Source organism: Watersipora subatra, chromosome 1, assembly GCF_963576615.1.
Source record: "Watersipora subatra chromosome 1, tzWatSuba1.1, whole genome shotgun sequence".
NCBI classification, from domain to species: Eukaryota; Metazoa; Bryozoa; class Gymnolaemata; order Cheilostomatida; family Watersiporidae; genus Watersipora; species Watersipora subatra.
In genome coordinates, this window is record NC_088708.1 from 16,763,599 (window position 1) to 16,787,250 (window position 23,652).

Below are 23,652 nucleotides of genomic sequence, written 5' to 3' on the forward strand. Positions count from 1 at the left end.
AAATAAACGTTTTTATTAACAAGCGTCGGTTTTGTTTTGGTTAGGAACCACCTTATTTTGTACCAACCAGCTAAAATAAGCGCCAATATTTGGGACACAGCTGTTCGTGTATGTACGTCATGCAAGTTTTGCGTTTATTTAAATACATGTATTTGACTGTTTTGATGATGCAAAAATCAGTGTTAAAGTACTCTTAACCTCATAGCTTTGTACATGATCAAGCGTGCACTTCATGGGGCGCCTCAGAGGGCTAAGCTTTTAGCATATAAATCTCTTTGTATGCCTCATTTTGAGTGCGCAGCTGCAGTCTGAGATCCAAGTACTAAGAAAGAAATGGTTAGTTTAGAGCAGGCTCAAAACCAAGCGTTTAGGTTTATAGCAGGAATCAAAAGCACTAGAGGAATCACCGATATAAAAACAAACTTGATATTATCACGCTACAACAAAGACAACAACAACAGTGACTACGTCTGCTAATGAAAATTCTCAGCAAAGAAGAGACTCTTTTTCCTCTAACTAAATCCTATAATGAAATTATGAATCGACCAGACAGCTTTATCAAGACTAGGGTCTAACAAACCCACCTCAGTCAAACAAACAGCAGACTATCATAACAGCTTTTTATCTAAAACTATTACAGAGCTCAAAAATCTAGCAAAACAAAAACCAGTCACACAGATCAGCTGTGCGCTGTACCTCCACACAAGAGAGGCTGAGCTTGCGTGTGATGGTCTGAATAAATGCTAAATACGAATCTAGCTTTTGGAAACCTGACCTAAAATTGTTTATACTCGTATTTATCCAAGGCGTGTCTTTTACAGCCCTAGTTAGATTAATGTGAAGAAATCTACGAGGTAATATAGCGATGTAGTTGAAAAAATTGAAACAACACTTAGGGTCTTATAATTTCTTTACAAGACCAACATTAAAACCACCAACTGAGCATTTGGGTATTAGAAACATTTAGGCAGCAAGCGGTCGTAAAAAGTTATCAATAGACTATACCTTGAGATTATATTACTCGCCAGAAAGAATAGCCACATGTTTTAGTTCGCTTTGTTGGGCTAGTTTTGTGTTAAGATCTCTTTTTAAGAAAAGAGGTTTTAGCTTTGATAGCTGTGCTAGTTTTATTAATAGAAGTCTCAAGTGATACCTTTTTTTGTTGCTTTGAACTGCATAGAGTGTGGTCATTGTGCAAGACTATCTGAGAGGACAGTAGTAGCATGCTACATATTTTGGTACGCATTAACATTTTGAAAAACAGTATTTCATTACAAGGTAAGCATATGGTATGCTATTTGGGCTCAGCGTATTATAGTATCCGATCAGTGGTTGGTCAGTTTGGCAAGACCTTGCCTACTAATTTCTCCTGAGTGACTACTGTGAGATTTTTAGATCTCAAATGGCCTGGAGAATAAAGCTTTTTTTAAAAACATTTTTGATCGGATCCAAAAGATCAGGTACGCTTCTTGCTTGAGAGCAAGTGTGTGCATTTGCTTCAGGTTGGCTGACTATTTCATCACATGCTGCTTGACATACAACTGGATGAGCCTCCTTTTTTGTGAGTATTTTCATAAGTAGTTCAACCTTATTTTTCTTTAGCTAAAGATCCCAACTATAATTTCTGTTTTGTCTCAGTCACTCCTCTGCGTCCTTCAAGTCCTCTTGTTACTCTCATTGCCTGATTTGGCATATTCTCTAGATCTCAGAGTATCACCGACTAAAAGACCAACAGAGCAATCAACATAGTCGGCCTTATACAAGGGTGTAAAAGGTGTCGGTCAATATTTAATTGTACATGTACACCCTTTGTGCTTAATCATCATATGTTGGGTTGGCACGCTGGAGTCAAGTTTGTTGATGTCCTTAGTGGTAATAAGGCTATTCCTAGTTATTAACACAATCTTAGTTTTTGACTTGTCCTTTGTTATCAGACTTCCACACTTTGCTATCAACAAGTCACTGTCATAAGTTCTTGTTAAGATTCAGGTCCAGGGGCTGTGCAGGCCAATCAAAGGATTTGATGATAGACACTCTTAACTAGTCCTTTACTCAGTTTGCCAATTGACATGGCCCGTTGTCATCTTGAAAAATACAGTTTCTGTCATCCTCAAACTGTTCAGCAGTGCTTGGCTTCAACGTCTGCTCTAGAGTGTTGATGTACTTTTTGTTCATCATTCTTTCACAGACTGTGAAGCGTCCAACTCTTACAGTTGTCATGCATTCGCCTATCATCACACTCCTTGGGCGCTGAATGGTAGGCAGTGTGTACTCCGGCTTGAACTTTTCTCCAGGTCTCTTCTTCATTAGTTTCAGGCAGACGCTAATTTTGCTGTCTAAAAACTAAAAAATTGGCTAATATGGTCACAAGCCTTCAAATCTTAATCTCAGTAGCAGAATCTCCGGACAAGAAACTAACATAGCCACACAGTATGTAGTGTAGAACAACAGGCTAGTGTTAATTGTATGTCTTCGATCATTGTTTGCTAAAGTGATTACAGGAAATGTTTAAAGCCAATAGTTGATGTCAATTGATTCATTGTATCTACAGGCTCAAGAATTGAAGCAAAAACTTACTGGTGTATTAAAAATCAATTCTGGTGGTTGACAAACAAAACAATTGTAAGCATTGGAGTTTAGACATACACTATCTACTCGCATTGTGAAAGCAAAAAGTAAGACTTATCACGTATCTTAGTGGTTGTCTTTCCCTGAAACCTGTTGTAATGGACTGTTAGATATTTTCCTCAGTGTCATGTAAAAATTGGAGCTTAATATACTCTGTATAAAGTTTATTAAAGCCTTGACTATCCTTAAAGAGACATTGCTATGGCTAACAGCATACAATGGAAGAAATTTCTACAGTTTTTTGCCTTTTGTGAATATACAAATGTATACAGAAAATTTGCTAATTTTTTTCTTCTTTGTTAATAATACTCCAACATTATGAGGACCAACTCACCAAGAATCAGGCTTGCTTAGGTATCAATTTCTATGAATTGTCTGTCATACACAGAGGTGTGCGAAGTAAACGGGACTCCTTGGTTGGAAAACTAAAATTCTCATTTACAGCACTATTACTCATTTTGAATTTAGTTAATAATTGTAATTATGCATTATACAATGTATATGAAAGTAATCCTTATTTTGTTTTAATTTAATTAAAAATGTATGCGCTGTGATTTTCAATGAATAACCACGTTGTAAATCAAAATTTTAGTTTTCCACCAAAGGGGTTCAGTTTATTACGCATATCACTTTATGTCAGAGTTCACTAATGTTATTATCTTTCCATAACTTACGTCATTACTAATATTATTTGAGGCATCAATTTAAAGTTATTTAAATTAAGTATTTATTGATATAAATACTTCTAGCAAATATATAACTAGGCTTTTATTAGAGCTGCAATCCTCACCAGCTTGTAGGTCATCAGAATCAGATGGCCTTGTCATGAATGGTGTACAAGATTCATAGCCAGTCATCATTGCTGACTGTGACATTACATTATTGTTAGTGCTTTTGAATAGTACAATAAGATATTAAATTGAGAAATTTTAAATTTTTAGTACTAGTAAAAAATTTTTATTCTATAAATACTTGCTAATGCCTAGCGTTACAAAATAATAAACAATAATAATAATAAAATAATAGGCCAATGAATTTGAGTAACTTACCTGGTAAGCTAGGAAGTTAAAGTCTAAATCTTCACTATAACAATAGCCATGTTTGAAGCCAGCTTAATAATCGTTACGTTACGCGTAATGATCAACCATGCTAGTAGTAACCAATAGGAATTTCCTAAGCATTCTAGGTGTGATCATTTCAACTGATATAATAAACATCCTCACTATAATTATTAATCGCTACGGTCAGTTGAACACATAGTGTAATGGATTAGCTCATCGGTCTGAAAACTTGGAGGTTCCGAGGTCAAATCTTCTGCGAAGTAGATTTTTCGTTTCTAAAACTTTGTCGCTATAGCTGGACAGACAATCGAAAAACGCAGAGATTTATATATATAAGTTATAAATTTATAAATTCTGTAAATGTTCTGTTATAGAACAAATTGATTTAGCATGGTTTCAAATTTAGAGCCTTCTGTGTTACAAGAGAATTTTTATAATATGATATATGGAGCATTAGCTGCATTTGTAGCACGGAACATTTGACTAGAATATCATTGGATGAGTTCCCTGTATTAGGGTAGATTATTTTTTAACAGCTATGTAACTGTTTCCTTTTAATCATGTGCAGAATTGGAAGGTCTCTGACAGCATTGACATGAGTTGAAACAAGAGGGTGCTAGCTTGACCCAGATCAGTGCCACCATCGGATAAAATGGCTGTTTATCTTTATGCACTCACAAGCTCGGGTGGTGTTCCACTCTACTCTCGTACCTTAGGTGATGGCAAACCTGTAAGTGATGCTTGACCTGAAAAATTTATGTTTTCCTTTTCAAACTTAGCATGTTAGAATCATCTACACAAAGCATGAAGTTTTAGTAAGTTTTGTTATTTTTATCTATTTAAATTTATGCATACAATGATACCTTAGCATACAATGATACCTTAGCATACAATGATACCTTAGCATACAATGATACCTTAGCATACAATGATACCTTAGCATACAATGATACCTTAGCATACAATGATACCTTAGCATACAATGATACCTTAGCATACAATGATACCTTAGCATACAATGATACCTTAGCATACAATGATACCTTAGCATACAATGATACCTTAGCATACAATGATACCTTAGCATACAATGATACCTTAGCATACAATGATACCTTAGCATACAATGATACCTTAGCATACAATGATACCTTAGCATACAATGATACCTTAGCATACAATGATACCTTAGCATACAATGATACCTTAGCATACAATGATACCTTAGCATACAATGATACCTTAGCATATAATGATACCTTAGCATACAATGATACCTTGCTAATGTTTTTAATAAACCCATGTTCTTTGCAGTTGCCATATCCTGTAGTGGCTTCTCTTAACGGAGTTCACATGTATGGAAAGAGTGGTGATGTGGAACTTTTATCCGCATATTCTGAGCAGTTCAACATCTGTTGGAAAACCTTTCATGACAGGTATGAAAGCAATTGATGATAAGTAAAATGGCATTTATAATGCTGATGTTAATATTATATGGCAGGTGTGCTCATGTGTTTTATAGCTTTTTAGAAAAACAAAAATGTTGTTTTATAAAAAAAAGTGTGGCAGCATTTTGTAGTGTGTGGAGTTTGTTTATGATTGGTTGGAGACAGCTTATTAGTTTTTTTGTAACATGTAAAAATGTACATACACTGTATGTGGCTGGTTAAAACTTGAAAAAATTTGCCATTTTAATCATCCACTTGCTGACACATGGATTATCTCACATGCTATTGTTTCCAAATGCTAATCTGGTTTTTAAAACTCTTCAACAAATCAGAACGTGTCTTTAAAATTATTTTAAAATGTTTCAACCAATCAGAACTTGTTTTTAGGATTCTAAGACTTTTACCAACAAAGCAACAATAAATTAAAAACAGCGACAACTCAGGATTGTAAATAAAAAAGTCCTTGAAGTGCTAACTTTTCTTAGACATCTCAAGCGTATCTTACACTTTAAAAGTCCACAAGTTTATTGATGAAGTCAAACTATTACTAATGATCAAATCAGTGCAAGTGTGGCTGTCACTTTCTGCTTTAGCTTGGATTCAGCTTTATTCAATAAATTAAGTGAAAAATTCAGTGATTAGTTTTATATGATTGTTCTATGCGCACGCAGCAAATTCATTGGTCAGTTGACATAAACAGCAGTACATGAACTTACGCATTTCATTGAGTGACTAGAGAGACTATAGATAATTTTCAAGCTGTGGCCAAACACAAGGTTAAACTGTAGGAAGTTACAGATAGTATAGTGCTTTAGTTGGCCTTAAGTTAAGTGATTATATCCTGAACTGTTACATACCATGCGGGTAACATGTTATTTTACCTCAATATGATTTAGTAGGGCTTCTAAGCATTATACAGTCAAATCTCTACATATGAAGTTAATCTTGAGATTTGATTTACATGTATATGCCAAATTTCCAATTGTCAAATTTGACAATTTAACATAATCACATTGTCAAATTTCAAAATATGTCAAATTTGTAAGATTTTGAAGTAAACATTCATAGGAAATATATACACTGTTGTTCAATTATTCTGCTTTAAAACCTGCAATAACTCCTCAATAAATACTGCAGAAAGTTACAAATAGCATTGAAGCAACTGCATTATATAAACCGATGCAAAAACCCTAAATGTATAAAACTGAATTTACGTGTAAAGACTAAATGAATAATATAATACTTAATATAGAGAGGTTGTTACTGTACTTTAGAGACGTGTAAAAAGAGTGCAGGCATGGTGATGCATAGGTTTGGAGGAAGACATGGTGATGCATAGGTTTGGAGGAAGACATGGTGATGCATAGGTTTGGAGGAAGACATGGTGATGCATAGGTTTGGAGGAAGGCATGGTGATGCATAGGTTTGGAGGAAGACATGGTGATGCATAGGTTTGGAGGAAAACATGGTGATGCATAGGTTTGGAGGAAGACATGGTGATGCATAGGTTTGGAGGAAGGCATGGTGATGCATAGCTTTAGAGGAAGGCATGGTGATGCATAGGTTTGGAAGAAGACTTGGTGATGCATAGGTTTGGAGGAAAACATGGTGATGCATAGGTTTGGAAGAAGACTTGGTGATGCATAGGTTTGGAGGAAAACATGGTGATGCATAGGTTTGGAGGAAGACATGGTGATGCATAGGTTTGGAGGAAGGCATGGTGATGCATAGGTTTAGGGAAAGGCATGATGATGCATAGGTTTGGAGGAAGACATGGTGATGCTTAAGTTTGGAGGAAGATATGGTGATGCATAGGTTTGGAGGAAGACATGGTGATGCATAGGTTTGGAGGAAGACATGGTGATGCATAGGTTTGGAGGAAGACATGGTGATGCATAGGTTTGGAGGAAGGCATGTTGATGCATAGGTTTGGAGGAAGACATGGTGATGCATAGGTTTGGAGGAAGACATGGTGATGCATAGGTTTGGAGGAAGACATGGTGATGCATAGGTTTGGAGGAAGGCATGGTGATGCATAGGTTTAGGGAAAGGCATGATGATGCATAGGTTTGGAGGAAGACATGGTGATGCTTAAGTTTGGAGGAAGATATGGTGATGCATAGGTTTGGAGGAAGACATGGTGATGCATAGGTTTGGAGGAAGACATGGTGATGCATAGGTTTGGAGGAAGACATGGTGATGCATAGGTTTGGAGGAAGGCATGTTGATGCATAGGTTTGGAGGAAGACATGGTGATGCATAGGTTTGGAGGAAGACATGGTGATGCATAGGTTTGGAGGAAGACATGGTGATGCATAGGTTTGGAGGAAGGCATGGTGATGCATAGGTTTAGGGAAAGGCATGATGATGCATAGGTTTGGAGGAAGACATGGTGATGCTTAAGTTTGGAGGAAGATATGGTGATGCATAGGTTTGGAGGAAGACATGGTGATGCATAGGTTTGGAGGAAGACATGGTGATGCATAGGTTTGGAGGAAAACATGGTGATGCATAGGTTTGGAGGAAGACATGGTGATGCATAGGTTTGGAGGAAAACATGGTGATGCATAGGTTTGGAGGAAGACATGGTGATGCATGGGTTTGGAGGAAGACATAGTGATGCATAGGTTTGGAGGAAGACATGGTGATGCATAGGTTTGGAGGAAGACATGGTGATGCATAGATTTGGAGGAAGGCATGGTGATGCATAGGTTTGGAGGAAAACATGGTGATGCATAGGTTTGGAGGAAAACATGGTGATGCATAGGTTTGGAGGAAGACATGGTGATGCATGGGTTTGGAGGAAGACATAGTGATGCATAGGTTTGGAGGAAGACATGGTGATGCATAGGTTTGGAGGAAGACATGGTGATGCATAGATTTGGAGGAAGGCATGGTGATGCATAGGTTTGGAGGAAAACATGGTGATGCATAGGTTTGGAGGAAGACATGGTGATAGAGACTCACTGTGTAACTTACTAAATGAAACTTTATTTACTTATTTCATATATCTTCTCTTTTGCTTGAGTTTTTCACGTTTTATTATTAACTATCAGCCTCTTTACATTTACTTACAAAACTGCAATGACTCGAGAAACTACGAATGCTGTTCACTAGAAATTAATTGAAGTTTAGAGTCAAACATTGACTCAAATTTCAGCCTGTGCTGCAAAATGAATGGACTATAAGTAGAGGTAAGTTTGACTAGCGATGTTCATACTGTTCTGTGTTTCAGCATAACCTTAATACTTGCTGCTGACAAGAGACTGTACAACCAGCGACAGATAGAAGATCTCCTGCAGACAGCATTTGATGGTATGGTCATGCTTTTTGGTATTGATGACCTTGTGTCCATCAAAAATGTTGAAAGATTTAAACGAGATATTCGAGTGAGTATGGGAACAGTGATCAATCATTTCTTAATGCTTTTGTTCTAATGCGCCACAAACATTATACACTTGTCAATGCTTTTTACTTATGCACTACAAGTATTATACACTTTTCAATGCCTTTTACTGCTGTGCTATAAGCATTATACATTTATCAATGCCTTTTACTGAGATGCACTATAAGCATTATACATTTATCAATGCCTTTTACTGAGATGCGCTATAAGCATTATACATTTATCAATGCTCTTTACTGATGCACTTTAAGCATTATACATTTATCAATGCTTTTTAATTATGCACTACATGCATTACACACTCATTTATGCTCGTAGCTAGTATGTGTGCTTTTGATCAAATTTTATCTAGTAATTTACAGGTTTGACCATTTCACAAATCTGATGTTTATAGTAACGAGTAAATAGTCATCATTAATACCATGTACTTCTTGTGCTTGTTGTTTGCAACCGATGTTAGTTACACCCTTTTAGTAGTCTCTCAGTTTATAATCAGCTAGCAGTGAGCCTGGTATTTCATTCATTTTCTATCAGATGCTCCGCAGGTGGATGTTTAAAAGGCTGGTTTATACGAACCAGATGGGGTTTCGAAACCAAATATTTGTAGCGATCTGTCGGAAGGTATGGAGCATATGCATGTGAAGTTTGGGTGAAATCGATTAAAATGTAGGAATGCATAGCATTTACTCGGACTAACAGACATTGTGCATTTGATACTGAAGCATTAAAATTAGTGTATGAGCGACCGTAAATTGTTTGGTGAAATAGTTATCCAAATACCAAAACTTTTTATTTTAAAGTTAAAGCGAACTGCACTTGCATCTCAACTTTTTTCTAGTTTCACAAATTTTAGATTTGTATAAGATAAATAACCCATTTAGTCGACTAATATGCCACTGATGAATATATTTCATCAACTAATATGCCACTGACGAATATACTTCATCAACTAATATACTTCATGGCTTTATATTACCGATGAATACATTTCATTAACTAATATGCCACTGATGAATATATTTCATCAACTAATATGCCACTGATGAATATACTTCATCAACTAATATGCCACTGATGAATATATTTCATCAACTAATATGCCACTGATGAATATATTTCATCAACTAATATGCCACCAATGAATATATTTCATCAACTAATATGCCACTGATGAATATATTTCATCAACTAATATGTCACTGATGAATATATTTCATCAACTAATCTGCTGCCAATGCATATAGTTGGCAAACTAGTACACCAGCAAGAAAAACAGCTGATCAATTAATGTTGAACGATTGACTACATATGATTAACTAATATCGAACGATTGACTACATCTGATCAACTAATATTGAACGATTGACTACATCTGATCAACTAATACGTCACCAACGTATGCAATTGATTAAATAATTTGTCACCAAGGCGTAAAGTTGGTTAACTAAACCGCCACCAATAAACGCATTTAGACAACTAATACATTTCTAATGAATATTTTTGGTCTACTAATATGCCACCAATGTTTTTTCTCACAGGTCAGCTACGCACTACTTGATTATATACTCAGGCTATACTCTACCAACTCATACAGTGACATCACCCAGTGCGTAGATATACTCGCTAGCAAATCTTCTGACATTCTGCAGGTGAGCTGACAATGGTCAACTTTACATCGCATCTTACACTTTTGTATTTGATGTCATATTATTTTAAATGACTCATATATTGTCTTTAGTTGTTTTTCTACATTTTCTAAAATATTTGAAAGTGCCAGCCATATTTATATACGGATTTTGCTACCTAATGGCTTTATATTACACTAATCAGATGGTGGTCTTGTGAAGGTGTTTTGAGAGGGCACTTTTGGATGAACATATTTTACGACACCAGCTTTACAGTGAAGTGTTAATTTTGTACCATTTATCTGCAACCTTTAGCTGCTTGTAATGGGTATGTATGCAACTCACAGAGATGAAGCAATTATCTGTCAGTTCAAATGTTTTTACACTGATATGATATTTATGGTATATTGAAGAGGAAGGGTAAGACTTGGTTATAGTAACACTTATTGCATGTCGTGTTTTGTGTATTCATGAAGAGATGGTTAAGAGCTTACCCATACAGAATGTAGCTAGATAGGACGCCGGTGGGGTGTTGCTGTTGTATAGAAATTATGTATGCTTAAATAACCATAATCATACATATTTTCTATACAACAGCAACACCCCACCGGTGTCCTATCTAGCTACATTCTGTATGGGTAAGCTCTTAACCATCTCTTCATGAATACATGAATACATGAAACACGACCCCCAAGGGTGTCAGGGTGGCCTAGTGGTATCATCTTTGACTTTCAACCACGGGGTTGGTGGTTCAAGCCCTGCTTAATGCCAATTCGACAAAACGCTCTCAGCAAGCTTTCAACCCTAAATTGCTGGGTCTTTTGGATCTAGACCTTAACTTGGAGGCCCCGTGTACCACACTGACAACGTGGGCAAATTAAAGATCCACCCCTGTCCTTCACACATTGGACGAGTGAAATGTCTACCTGGCTCTGTCAGACTGGACGTGTTGCAAAAATGTATCCCTTCAGGTTAATCTGACAGTTCCAGAAGAAGCCCTTGATAAGTGTTAGGACCACCCAAGGTAGCTTATAAAAACCTAGTCCTGGTGGTGTGTTTCTCTACTAGAGAACACTACCAAGCATTGTCACTACATGACAGAAGCATGCCATTATTATTATGGTTATTTAGCTAATAATTTTAATCTGAAACCATCTTATATAAGTCTTCACCTACACTTATCTCAACGCTGTTACATTTATTAAACTATAAATAAACCAACTGATAGTAAAATAATAATAATTTATATTATTAATATTGACAGTAGAAATAATTAATAACAATGTTAATATTATTATTAATAATACTATTATTATAATTAATATTCCTAATGTTTATATTAATTATGTTATTATTAATGTATTATATTAATAATGTTATTAATAATAATATAATATAGTAATGATTACTAGTATTATTGATATTATCATTATCATTAATAATAATATTAACAAAATATGTTCACATAGCGACATTTTTTTAACAAAGTTTAACAAGTAACAACTTTGACAGCAGCTCTACGAAGGCTGGTCATGCACTTTCATTAAATACTTTCTGTGCCTCTATTATAAAAGCAAACACAGTCATTAACAATAATGTGACACGCTAAAATGTTTTCCAATGGTGCATGACCATTGTTAGCCGAGCATCTTCACAGTCAGCAACAGTAAAATTCTGTTTGCTTATAGAATACTCTGAATGCCTTCACTGATGCTGCCAGCAGCCTCCATGGCTGTCTGCTCATTAATGGCCGGGTGATGGTAGCCACCCCCGAATGGTGTTCGCTCAGTGCCAAAGAACAGATTCTACTCTGTCATGCTGTCAATTCCCTATACCTCGCTCCAGCTGCAAGAGATGTACCTATATACTTGCCTAACACAAGCCCAAATGTGAGTTGAACAATTTTTGTGAGAGTTTTGATCAGACATCATTTTTATCTGTTGCATGCTGTGCTATAGTATCTTTGCAACTGTGTCTAAAAATAAGTGGATTCAATGTGGACAAAAGTTCGCAAACTAAAAAAGGCTTTGCATGTTGAATGCATGAATCTCTTGAAGTTTTGCGTGGGAGGAAAGTTTTGAATGACATAAAGGCAGATATTTATATCATAATAGTACCCTGGCACATGAGTGTACTGTAAGAGACTCAGGTGTAATACCTATTATAGGCACAATTATTCAATCTGAAAAGGCAGTCGACTGGTGCAGGTGTTACCGTGTTTGTTTGGTAAGCTGGGTGTTGTGAGTTTGGATCTTGTATAAAGCGAGTTTTTCAACTTGTTTTAATGGTTTGGGACAGACGGCCATGACTTTTATTATAGTACACTACTAGGCTGGCAGTCCTGTGCCTGTGCGCAGTAGTGTATAATCAATATGTGTGCAATTACTCCATGAAGCCGCAAGTTAGTCTAGTGGCACGGTTGGTCGAGTTCGTGGCTTTGGCTACAAAGCTGGGTATGTGAGTTCGATATATGTGTGATGCATTTTCTTTCTTCTAATGGTTTTTCTGGAGGCTTTGGACAAACAGACGGATTTGGCTGTTATATTAGTACAGGTTGCTGGCAAATATGTGAGCTCAGGTAAGTTCGCAGTTCTCTGCTCATAAACTGTCTGCGGAGGTGCCAATGCACATACATGAAAAAACAAACTTCTTTTTTGCTGCTGATTTGGTAAACTCGTCACTCCGCACTCATCAGACTGCCACATATACAGCCCGTGTTAGCATTCACAATTCGGTTAAAGTTGACTGGAGGTTTCACCACGAGCCGCAATCTGTGAATGGACGTGACTGCTAAGCCACCAGTTGTATGATTCTTACCTCATCCTTTGATTGTCTTCACTGTTTTCTTCAAAATTTTCCTTTGTTTTGGGCATCTAAAGATGGCCTTACTCCCAGTACATTTCTGTTGATCAATGTTTTATTTGGTTACAATGATGATTGTGTGTACCATAGCATTGTTTTGTGACTAACACCACTAGAAATGACAATTTTCGTTATAAATTGAAGTTCTCATAAATTTCGTTCAACTCCTATAGCCTGTGATATGTAGTTGTTTTAAAGATCGTACAAGTCAAGGCCAACTTTTTGTCTTACCACTTCAATCATTCATACATCGTCAAACAACTTCGAAAAGTTAAGTCAAGTAATGTATGTACAAATCGTGTTTTATTACAGTTACCGTAATAATAGGAAAATATAATATTATATCGAATATAACAGTCTATAGAATATATCCCTAAGCATACAGTTAAGGTATCATATCAGTCGCTCCCTTTTGTTGTTGCTGTTTTGGTGACAACTGACTTTCCCAACAACGGTGTTTGGGCATTGTTAATACCTTGAAAAAGACATAAATGTAAGGTTAGCTTAGCTTTCATTTGTGTTCGAGTTTTGACTGAATTAACATATACATATAATACCCCATACTAAATTAATATCATGGTCTGTATAATTGTAGCAATTTGTATATTAACAGTCTGTATAATAGCAGTATGTATAATAGCAGTTTGTATAATAGCAGTCTATATAATAGTAGTTTGTATAATAGTAGTCTGTATAATAGCAGTCTGTATAATAGCAGTCTATATAATAGCAGTCTGTATAACAGCAGTCTGTATAATAGTAGTCTGTATAATAGTAGTATGTATAATAGTAGTCTGTATAGTAGCAGTATGTATAATAGCAGTCTGTATAATAGCAGTCTATATAATAGTAGTTTGTAGAATAGTAGTCTGTATAATAGCAGTCTGTATAATAGCAGTCTATATAATAGCAGTCTGTATAACAGCAGTCTGTATAATAGTAGTATGTATAATAGCAGTCTGTATAATAGTAGTTTGTATAATAGTAGTATGTATAATAGTAGTCTGTATAATAGTAGTCTGTATTATAGCTGTCTGTATAATAGCAGTCTGTATAATAACAGTATGTATAATAACAGTGTGTATAATTGCAGTGTGTATAATAGTAGTATGTATAATAGCAGTCTGTATAATAGTAGTTTGTATAATAGCAGTCTGTATAATAGTAGTTTGTATAATAGTAGTATGTATAATAGTAGTATGTATAATAGTAGTCTGTATAGTAGCAGTATGTATAATAGCAGTCTGTATAATAGCAGTCTATATAATAGTAGTTTGTAGAATAGTAGTCTGTATAATAGCAGTCTGTATAATAGCAGTTTATATAATTATAGCAGTCCGTATAATTATAGTAGTCTGTATATTAGCAGTCTGTATAATAGCAGTCTGTATAATAGTAGTTTGTATAATAGTAGTATGTATAATAGTAGTCTGTATAATAGTAGTCTGTATTATAGCTGTCTGTATAATAGCAGTCTGTATAATAACAGTATGTATAATAACAGTGTGTATAATTGCAGTGTGTATAATTGCAGTCTGTATAATTGCAGTCTGTATAATTGCAGCATGAATAAAGCTGCAGTAATATTTATGCCATCAAGCACCAATCAACGTCATATTTCTATGCATAGGGAATGGTTATATTATCTTCTTACCGACGCTAGCCGCGCTCTCTGTTGGCACTGCTATGCTGTCTACAAAAATCAAATTCACAAGATTTCGAATCTGTTATTGTAGATAAATTGTGTTGGTATATCTTAAATATACTTATATATTGCAGTAAAGCAGTCAATCAGTAGACTTTGTCGATAACTTGTTTTTATTGGTCATGTTGTCTGATTTGGTAGCTGCACCCACCATGCATATGCATGCTAGCATGCCAGTAATTATTATACCTTTTTTGATATACAATAACTATGCACTCCCAGATGGCAAACCGATGGTAAATACTAATCATGTATCACATATAGTAAATACTAGTCATATATCACTGATAGTAAATACTAATCATATATCACTGATAGTAAATACTAATCATATATCACTGATAGTAAATACTAATCATATATCACATATAGTAAATACTAATCGTATATCACTGATAGTAAATACTAATCATATATCACTGATAGAAATATACTAATCGTATATCACTGATAGTAAATACTAATCATATATCACTGATAGAAATATACTAATCGTATATCACTGATAGAAATATACTAATCGTATATCACTGATAGTAAATACTAATCATATATCACTGATAGTAAATACTAATCATATATCACTGATAGCAAATACTAATCATATATCACTGATAGTAAATACTAATCATATATCACTGATAGTAAATACTAATCATATATCACATATAGTAAATACTAATCATATATCACTGATAGTAAATACTAATCATATATCACTGATAGTAAATACTAATCGTATATCACTGATAGTAAATACTAATCATATATCACTGATAGTAAATACTAATCATATATCACTGATAGAAATATACTAATCGTATATCACTGATAGTAAATACTAATCGTATATCACTGATAGTAAATACTAGTCATATATCACCGATGGTAAATACTAATCATGTATAACATATAGTAAATACTAGTCATATATCACTGATAGTAAATACTAATCATATATCACTGATAGTAAATACTAATCATATATCACTGATAGTAAATACTAATCATATATCACATATAGTAAATACTAATCGTATATCACTGATAGTAAATACTAATCATATATCACTGATAGAAATATACTAATCGTATATCACTGATAGTAAATACTAATCATATATCACATATAGTAAATACTAATCGTATATCACTGATAGTAAATACTAATCATATATCACTGATAGAAATATACTAATCGTATATCACTGATAGTAAATACTAATCATATATCACTGATAGAAATATACTAATCGTATATCACTGATAGAAATATACTAATCGTATATCACTGATAGTAAATACTAATCGTATATCACTGATAGTAAATACTAATCATATATCACTGATGGTAAATACTAATCATATATCACTGATAGCAAATACTAATCATATATCACTGATAGTAAATACTAATCATATATCACTGATAGTAAATACTAATCATATATCACATATAGTAAATACTAATCATATATCACTGATAGTAAATACTAATCATATATCACTGATAGTAAATACTAATCGTATATCACTGATAGTAAATACTAATCATATATCACTGATAGTAAATACTAATCATATATCACTGATAGAAATATACTAATCGTATATCACTGATAGTAAATACTAATCGTATATCACTGATAGTAAATACTAGTCATATATCACTGATAGTAAATACTAATCATATATCACTGATAGTAAATACTAATCATATATCACTGATAGCAAATACTAATCATATATCACTGATAGTAAATACTAATCATATATCACTGATAGTAAATACTAATCATATATCACTGATAGTAAATACTAATCGTATATCACTGATAGTAAATACTAATCGTATATCACTGATAGTAAATAGTAATTGTATATCACTGATAGTAAATACTAATCGTATATCACTGATAGTAAATACTAATCATATATCACTGAAAGTAAATACTAATCATATATCACTGATAGTAAATACTAATCATATATCACTGATAGCAAATACTAATCATATATCACTGATAGCAAATACTAATCATATATCACTGATAGTAAATACTAATCATATATCACTGATAGCAAATACTAATCGTATATCACTGATAGTAAATAGTAATTGTATATCACTGATAGTAAATACTAATCATATATCACTGATAGTAAATACTAATCGTATATCACTGATAGTAAATACTAATCATATATCACTGATAGTAAATACTAATCGTATATCACTGATAGTAAATAGTAATTGTATATCACTGATAGTAAATACTAATCATATATCACTGATAGTAAATACTAATCGTATATCACTGATAGTAAATACTAATCGTATATCATTGATAGAAAATTATACTAGTCATATATCACTGGTAGTAAATACTAATCATATATCACTGATAGTAAATACTAATCATATATCACTGATAGTAAATACTAATCATATATCACTGATAGTAAATACTAATCGTATATCACTGATAGTAAATACTAATCGTATATCACTGATAGTAAATACTAATCGTATATCACTGATAGTAAATACTAATCATATATCACTGATAGAAATATACTAATCGTATATCACTGATAGTAAATACTAATCATATATCACTGATAGAAATATACTAATCGTATATCACTGATAGAAATATACTAATCGTATATCACTGATAGTAAATACTAATCGTATATCACTGATAGTAAATACTAATCATATATCACTGATAGTAAATACTAATCATATATCACTGATAGCAAATACTAATCATATATCACTGATAGTAAATACTAATCATATATCACTGATAGTAAATACTAATCATATATCACATATAGTAAATACTAATCGTATATCACTGATAGTAAATAGTAATTGTATATCACTGATAGTAAATACTAATCATATATCACTGATAGTAAATACTAATCATATATCACTGATAGTAAATACTATTCACTCTATGCCATAGCCAACAATTTTGAGCGCGTATATCTATAAGCAAACAAATTCTTCAATTGTGTCTTTTTGTTTTTGCATTGTAAGTGCTTAATATGCTGGTATTTATATCTGGCTACACTTACATTGTGGGTCATCTTTTAGAGTTTTCTCTGCCAGAGCTGTTATCTTTTCATAGTCAACATTTATCGCATCCAGTTGGTTCATCAATACTTTTGTCGGTGTATCTTCTTGAAGGTTTTGTTCTGTTTGTTTGAGTATATCACTGTACATTCTTCTTATCGCTTCCTGCGCCTTTTCTTCTTCAGATAGAACTTCACCTTTTTTTTCTGTTATCGCTTTCAAATATTTTTTATAAAGTCTATCCGCAACTTCAGCTTTAAGATTCCTTTTCATGTCGTTCTGAAAACATGTGGGTTAGAATTGGACATGACACATTAATTACAGTCGTATACTAAACTATAATACCACATAATACTTTTCATATAGCTGATTTTTAGGACCCAGTTTGCCTAACATAGTCAACTCAACTAAAATAATTTTATATACCATTTTGATCTTTAAAATGTACACTTTATTGTGGTGTTATTTTTTGTTTGAGTTAATTTTCATTTTTTTGTTTTTCCTTTTCATTTGATGAGATCTTTTTCTGTTTTAATGAAACATTAGCAAATGTTGATAGGTGGCAGTTTTTTCTTTCAAGCCGTTGCGTTAAATTGTTTTAAGTTTTCTTCAATGTTTGACTTTTTTATTTCCCGAGCAGTATAGTCTATTCTGACAGTTTAGGCACTCATTTCTTAAATAGCATTTGTTAAACAACATGTACATTTAACAATGCTAATGGCGTAACAACCAGAATATTGCTTTTAAAGACTGGTAAATAAGAATAAATCAGTTTTATATAAAAAAAAATTGTTTCCTCGCCTCGGATACCCCGTATGGGTGGTAAATTCTGCTCTAACTCGGGTCTCCTACCAGAGACCTGGGAGTTTGAGCACTCGCCTCAAGATATTAGCTGTTCCCAATAGCGCACTTTTCTGCAACTCACCAGAGTTGATTGCTGTCGGTATTTGGGCAAGCCACATTTTATGCGCCGGTGTTATTGCGCCCAGTGCCCCAATGACTACTGGGATTACAGTTGTTCTTACATTCCAGCATTTTTCAATTTCTTCTCCAAGAGGGAGATATTTCTCTACCTTTTCTTTTTCTTTGCTGGCTATATTGTAGTCATTGGGTACTGCTATATCTAGTATAGTAGCCCTCTTGTTCTCCTTGTCTACCACCACTATATCTGGTTGGTTTGCTAGGACATGCTTGTCAGTTCAAATGTAGAAGTCCCAGAGAATCTTAGCGCGGTCATTTTCATTGACCTTACCAGGAGCTTCCCACCAGTGTTGTGGTTTATTAAGGCCATACTCATCACATAGGCTTCTATACACAACACCTGCGACATGATTATGATTATGTCGCTCAGTGTATGCGTTCCCTGCTAGCTGCTTGCATCCACTGATGATGTGTTGGATGGTCTCAGGTGCATCTTTGCACAGTCTGCATCTAGGATCGTCTCTAGTGTGATAGATTTTCGTTTGGAGTTGCCTTGTTGGGAGCACTTGCTCCTGGGCTGCCATGATTAGCGACTCTGTATTGGCCGTTAGGTTTCCTTTGTTCAGCCACATATATGTCTGGTGAAGATCGACATCCTTAGATATTTGTTGGTGGTAAGCACCATGAAGAGGTTTCGTGTGCCAGTCAATTTCCTCATCATCAGGATGTAGGTCCGTTGTAAGAGCAGCCGATTGAAATTCAGCTATATATATATATATTTATTTATTTACCGACAAGGTAGCTTCTATTGAATATATATATACCGACCGACTTCTATTGAAGATATGTCTACATGCTATATATATATATATATATATATATATATAGATTGTTGTAGGTTGTCTTATACTTTTTTACATTTCTGTATATGTGTATCCGTTTTCTAATTTAAATGCAAGCCAATCGTCAGCAAAATCTAAAGTTTCAACTTCTTTAACTAAAAGCTGGTAAAAAGTAAATAAATTATAGTGAGTTGGTTTTTTTGGGAGCCACTCAATTCCTCTGGTGATTCAACCTACACGGTTTAATAGGATCGGGTTGAATAACTGTTGATAAACTACTGGGTTTAGAATTAATAATAACTGCACTACTGCCATGAGTGTTTATTTATTATGTTCATATGTGTGTGTTCACTTGCATAACTATGGTAATGACCTTTAGTAGTAGGGATATTATTAAGTTCTGACAGTGTTCTTCTATCTATTACTCCCATGCACTGTATTTTTTTATTAAAAAGTACTGTTTTCTTTTCATCATTTGTGGCCAGTCACATATATTTTCATAAAAGAATATATTTTTGTTTTATTCAGACCTTGAACTCCATGATAAAGTCATTACTTGCAATAGAAATAGAGATTTAACGCTGATAGCTAAAACATACATTTTTGGACTAGACTCACTGACTCACGCATTGGCTCAGCTTGTTATTGTATGCATAATCATTGACCTTACACAAAATATAACATTGTGTTTTTAGATATTTGTGACTTTAATATTGCGAAAACAAATCAGTATTGAAAAATAAAACTATTTTAAACAATATTTTACTTTATACTTTTTATTCTGTTTTATTCATATGCAGAAAACTATTATTTCAGTATATTTTTGACAATCCTGTATGTGAAAATAATTCAATAATTGATAGCCTAGTTTTCAATAATTCATAGCCTAGTTTTGAATAATCCATAACTTTTTTTTCAATAATCTATAACTTAGTTTTCAATAATCTATAACTTTGTTTTCAATAATCTATAACTTTTTTTCAATAATCTATAACTTTGTTTTCAATAATCTATAACTTTGTTTTCAATAATCTATAACTTTGTTTTCAATAATCTATAACTTAGTTGTCAATAATCCATAACTTTGTTTTCAATAACTATAACTTAGTTGTCAATAATCTATAACTTTGTTTTCAATAATCTATAACTTTGTTTTCAATAATCTATAACGTAGTTTTCAATAATCTATAACTTAGTTTTCAATAATCTATAACTTAGTTTTCAATAATCTATAACTTTGTTTTCAATAATCCATAACTTAGTTTTTAATAGTCTATAAATTAGTTTTTAATAGTCTATAAATTACTTTTCAGCGTATTGTCTGTTCCAATTATTAAATGATCCAATGAATTCGAGAATTCTTGACACATTGTCCCTTTAAATTGTTTTGTTTTTAATAAATAATTTCTAATTAAAAGAAATTTTTATGTTTTGTAATAAAATTGATCAAATTTAGTTGTTATCTCTTTTGAATTCTCTCAACTAGACTAAAAGTATTGTAAACAGAACCATTTTTTCACGAGTTTCTTCAACTGTTTTTAAATGAAAATACATAGATAGCTTTATATATAGCCTTAAGATATGATCATCGTAACAGACATATCACGATTCTCCATAATCTATAGTTTTTTATCGTTTGTTGATATAGTCTTTTACATGGTACTTTCCTTCAGAATTGTTTTAACATGACCTTGCGTACAGATTTGTAAAGATAAACAATCTGAAAAAAACTTGAGCATCAAGCAAAGGCTTTAAAAGTCCAGCACCGATTGAATCATTAATCAGCCAAGGAAAAGTGAGAAACCAGCATGAAAACATAAAACATGCAGCTTGCAGTCATTTCAAACTGCTCTAACAGCCCTTTCAGGACTGAACTTACACCAAAGGTTGCTGTCTCATTTTGCTGCCGAGCCTGATGTGCTTGAAGTATCATATGCTGCTCAGCGATGCTCAGTGACAGCTGTCTCATTTTGTACTCGAGTGTCATTCTCTCTATCATCTGCTGCATCCGCAGCTTCCATCCAAACTGGTTTTGCAATTCGTTCAGGCTCATAATTGTTTGCAAATGTGGATTAATCTGCAGCGGGTTCGCTTGCATTTCAGAACCCTGCGTATTCTGTTGCTTTACCTTCCCCAATTTACAGCATTTAATTAAAGAATATGTAACTGCAGCGAGGAGGAATCCTACTGTAGGCAGCAATGCCATGAACACTTTTAACAAAGAATTTTCGACCCAATCACTCTCAAACCAGTTGACTCTGCTGGTCTCTGTCTGCTGCTCACTAGTAGCCATTTTTGCTCCAAGCTGTCTACTGGTTGGTTTACTCTTTTCCAGCTTAATTATGCCGAGTTTGTAGATTTTCAGATTGCCAGGTCTACTTTATTGTAATTTCCAAAAGTTGTTATGTATAAAATGTAAAAGATTTCATTGTTAAATTTTAAGTTCTCACCATAAAAAATCTGGCTTTTTATGTCTTTCATAGGCTGATATTCAAACAACAGTCGCTGAGGTGCTTGCGTACTCTTAATTTGTGAAAACACAATTCTTTGTTGTTCATCATCACACTGAGAGAAGGAGAGTTTTTATATTGCCTACATAAATCATGTGTTTTGTCCAAGTAATTTATTCTGGTTTGTGTGCTACTATCACAGCTCTGTGTTGGTATACTCCTAGCTGTGCCAGTCAGGTCCCTAATCGGCAGTGTGTGGTTGCCTTGTCACATCAACCCAGTGAGATTTACCTAGTAACTTGCCTATGGTGACCAAGAGAACTGTATATATATATACAGTCTCTTTGGCCTGTATATATATACACAGTCTATATACATACAGACGGTATATATTATATACTGTATATATACAGTATAAATATACTGTATATACAACCTCTTAACCAACAACACCACGAAGGACTACAAAAAGATAACTACAGCTACAGTAGATTCCATCAATTTAGAAACAAAGGCTATCGCAGACAAACTTAATATCGCAGACCGCATATATAAAACTAGTGAGCAAGAAGCACTTATCACCATTAAAGACTACAAGGCAAACTTCCCCGAGAAACCAACTTGCCGGCTTATTAATCCTAGCAAATCGGAGATAGGCATAGTCAGTAAACAAATCACTGATCGCATCAACCAGGAAATACTCAACCAACTGAATTTAAATATGTGGAAAAATACAACTTCGGTGCTAACCTGGTTTAAAAACATCACTAACAAATCCCAGCACTCTTTCATTGTATTTGATGTTGTTGAATTTTATCCCTCAATAACGGAAGATCTACTTAACAAAGCTTTAACGTTTGCGTCTAAATACACAAATATATCTGACTTGGACAAGCACATAATACACCACGCAAAGAAATCTATACTCTACAGCACTAATGAACCATGGGGTAAGAGATCAACTGCAAACTTGTATGACATAACAATGGGCTCTTATGACGGAGCAGAAAGCTGCCAACTTATCGGAATCTTCATGCTACACCTTATCACTGAGAAGCTTGGCAAAAACTTTGGCTTATATCGAGACAATGGTCTAGGACTACTAAAAGATACTGCACGAAACATCGAGCGCACTAAAATAGAACTATGTGAAATCTTCCGTAAACACAGCTTACGTATCACCATCGAAGCAAATAAGAAAGTAGTGAACTTCTTAGACGTAACATTGAATCTTAACAGCAACAGCTTCAAACCGTATAGTAAACCTAACAACACAACCACATATGTACACAAAGACTCAAATCATCCACCATCAATCATAAGAAACATACCTGAATCCATCAACAATAGACTCACCAACATTTCGTCAAAGAAGCAACTCCTCGAGGAAACAAAAGCCCCATTTCAAAATGCACTTTCTAACAGTAAATACAACTTTTCTTTAAAATACCAGAGCAACAACCCCAACAAAAAAACCAGTCAACACAGAAACAGGAAACGCCAAACAATATGGTACAACCCCCCATACAACAAAGCTGTTAACACCAAGATCGGTAAACAATTTTTCCAGATCCTGGAGAGTGAATTTCCACCAGAACACAAATTACACAAAATCT

At 33.9% G+C, this 23,652-nt stretch overlaps 1 protein-coding gene across 3 annotated transcripts in view; it reads left to right on the forward strand.

Moving 5' to 3' along the window:
* Positions 1 to 10: 10 nt before the first annotated feature.
* The window catches only part of LOC137407242 (protein fuzzy homolog), a 32,916-nt gene continuing 9,274 nt past the window's right edge, over positions 11 to 23,652 (forward strand). The window contains exons 1-6 of one of the 3 annotated variants that reach the window (XM_068093850.1): positions 11 to 108; positions 4,258 to 4,419; positions 5,004 to 5,125; positions 8,373 to 8,526; positions 10,082 to 10,192; positions 11,857 to 12,057. In XM_068093850.1, the coding sequence (XP_067949951.1) occupies positions 4,342 to 4,419; positions 5,004 to 5,125; positions 8,373 to 8,526; positions 10,082 to 10,192; positions 11,857 to 12,057 (666 nt within the window). In that variant the 5' untranslated portion in view covers positions 11 to 108; positions 4,258 to 4,341. Of the gene's footprint in view, positions 113 to 2,585; positions 2,676 to 4,257; positions 4,420 to 5,003; positions 5,126 to 8,372; positions 8,527 to 10,081; positions 10,193 to 11,856; positions 12,058 to 23,652 lie in introns of those variants that run through there. The other 2 variants (XM_068093858.1, XM_068093862.1) reach the window with 2 other exon arrangements.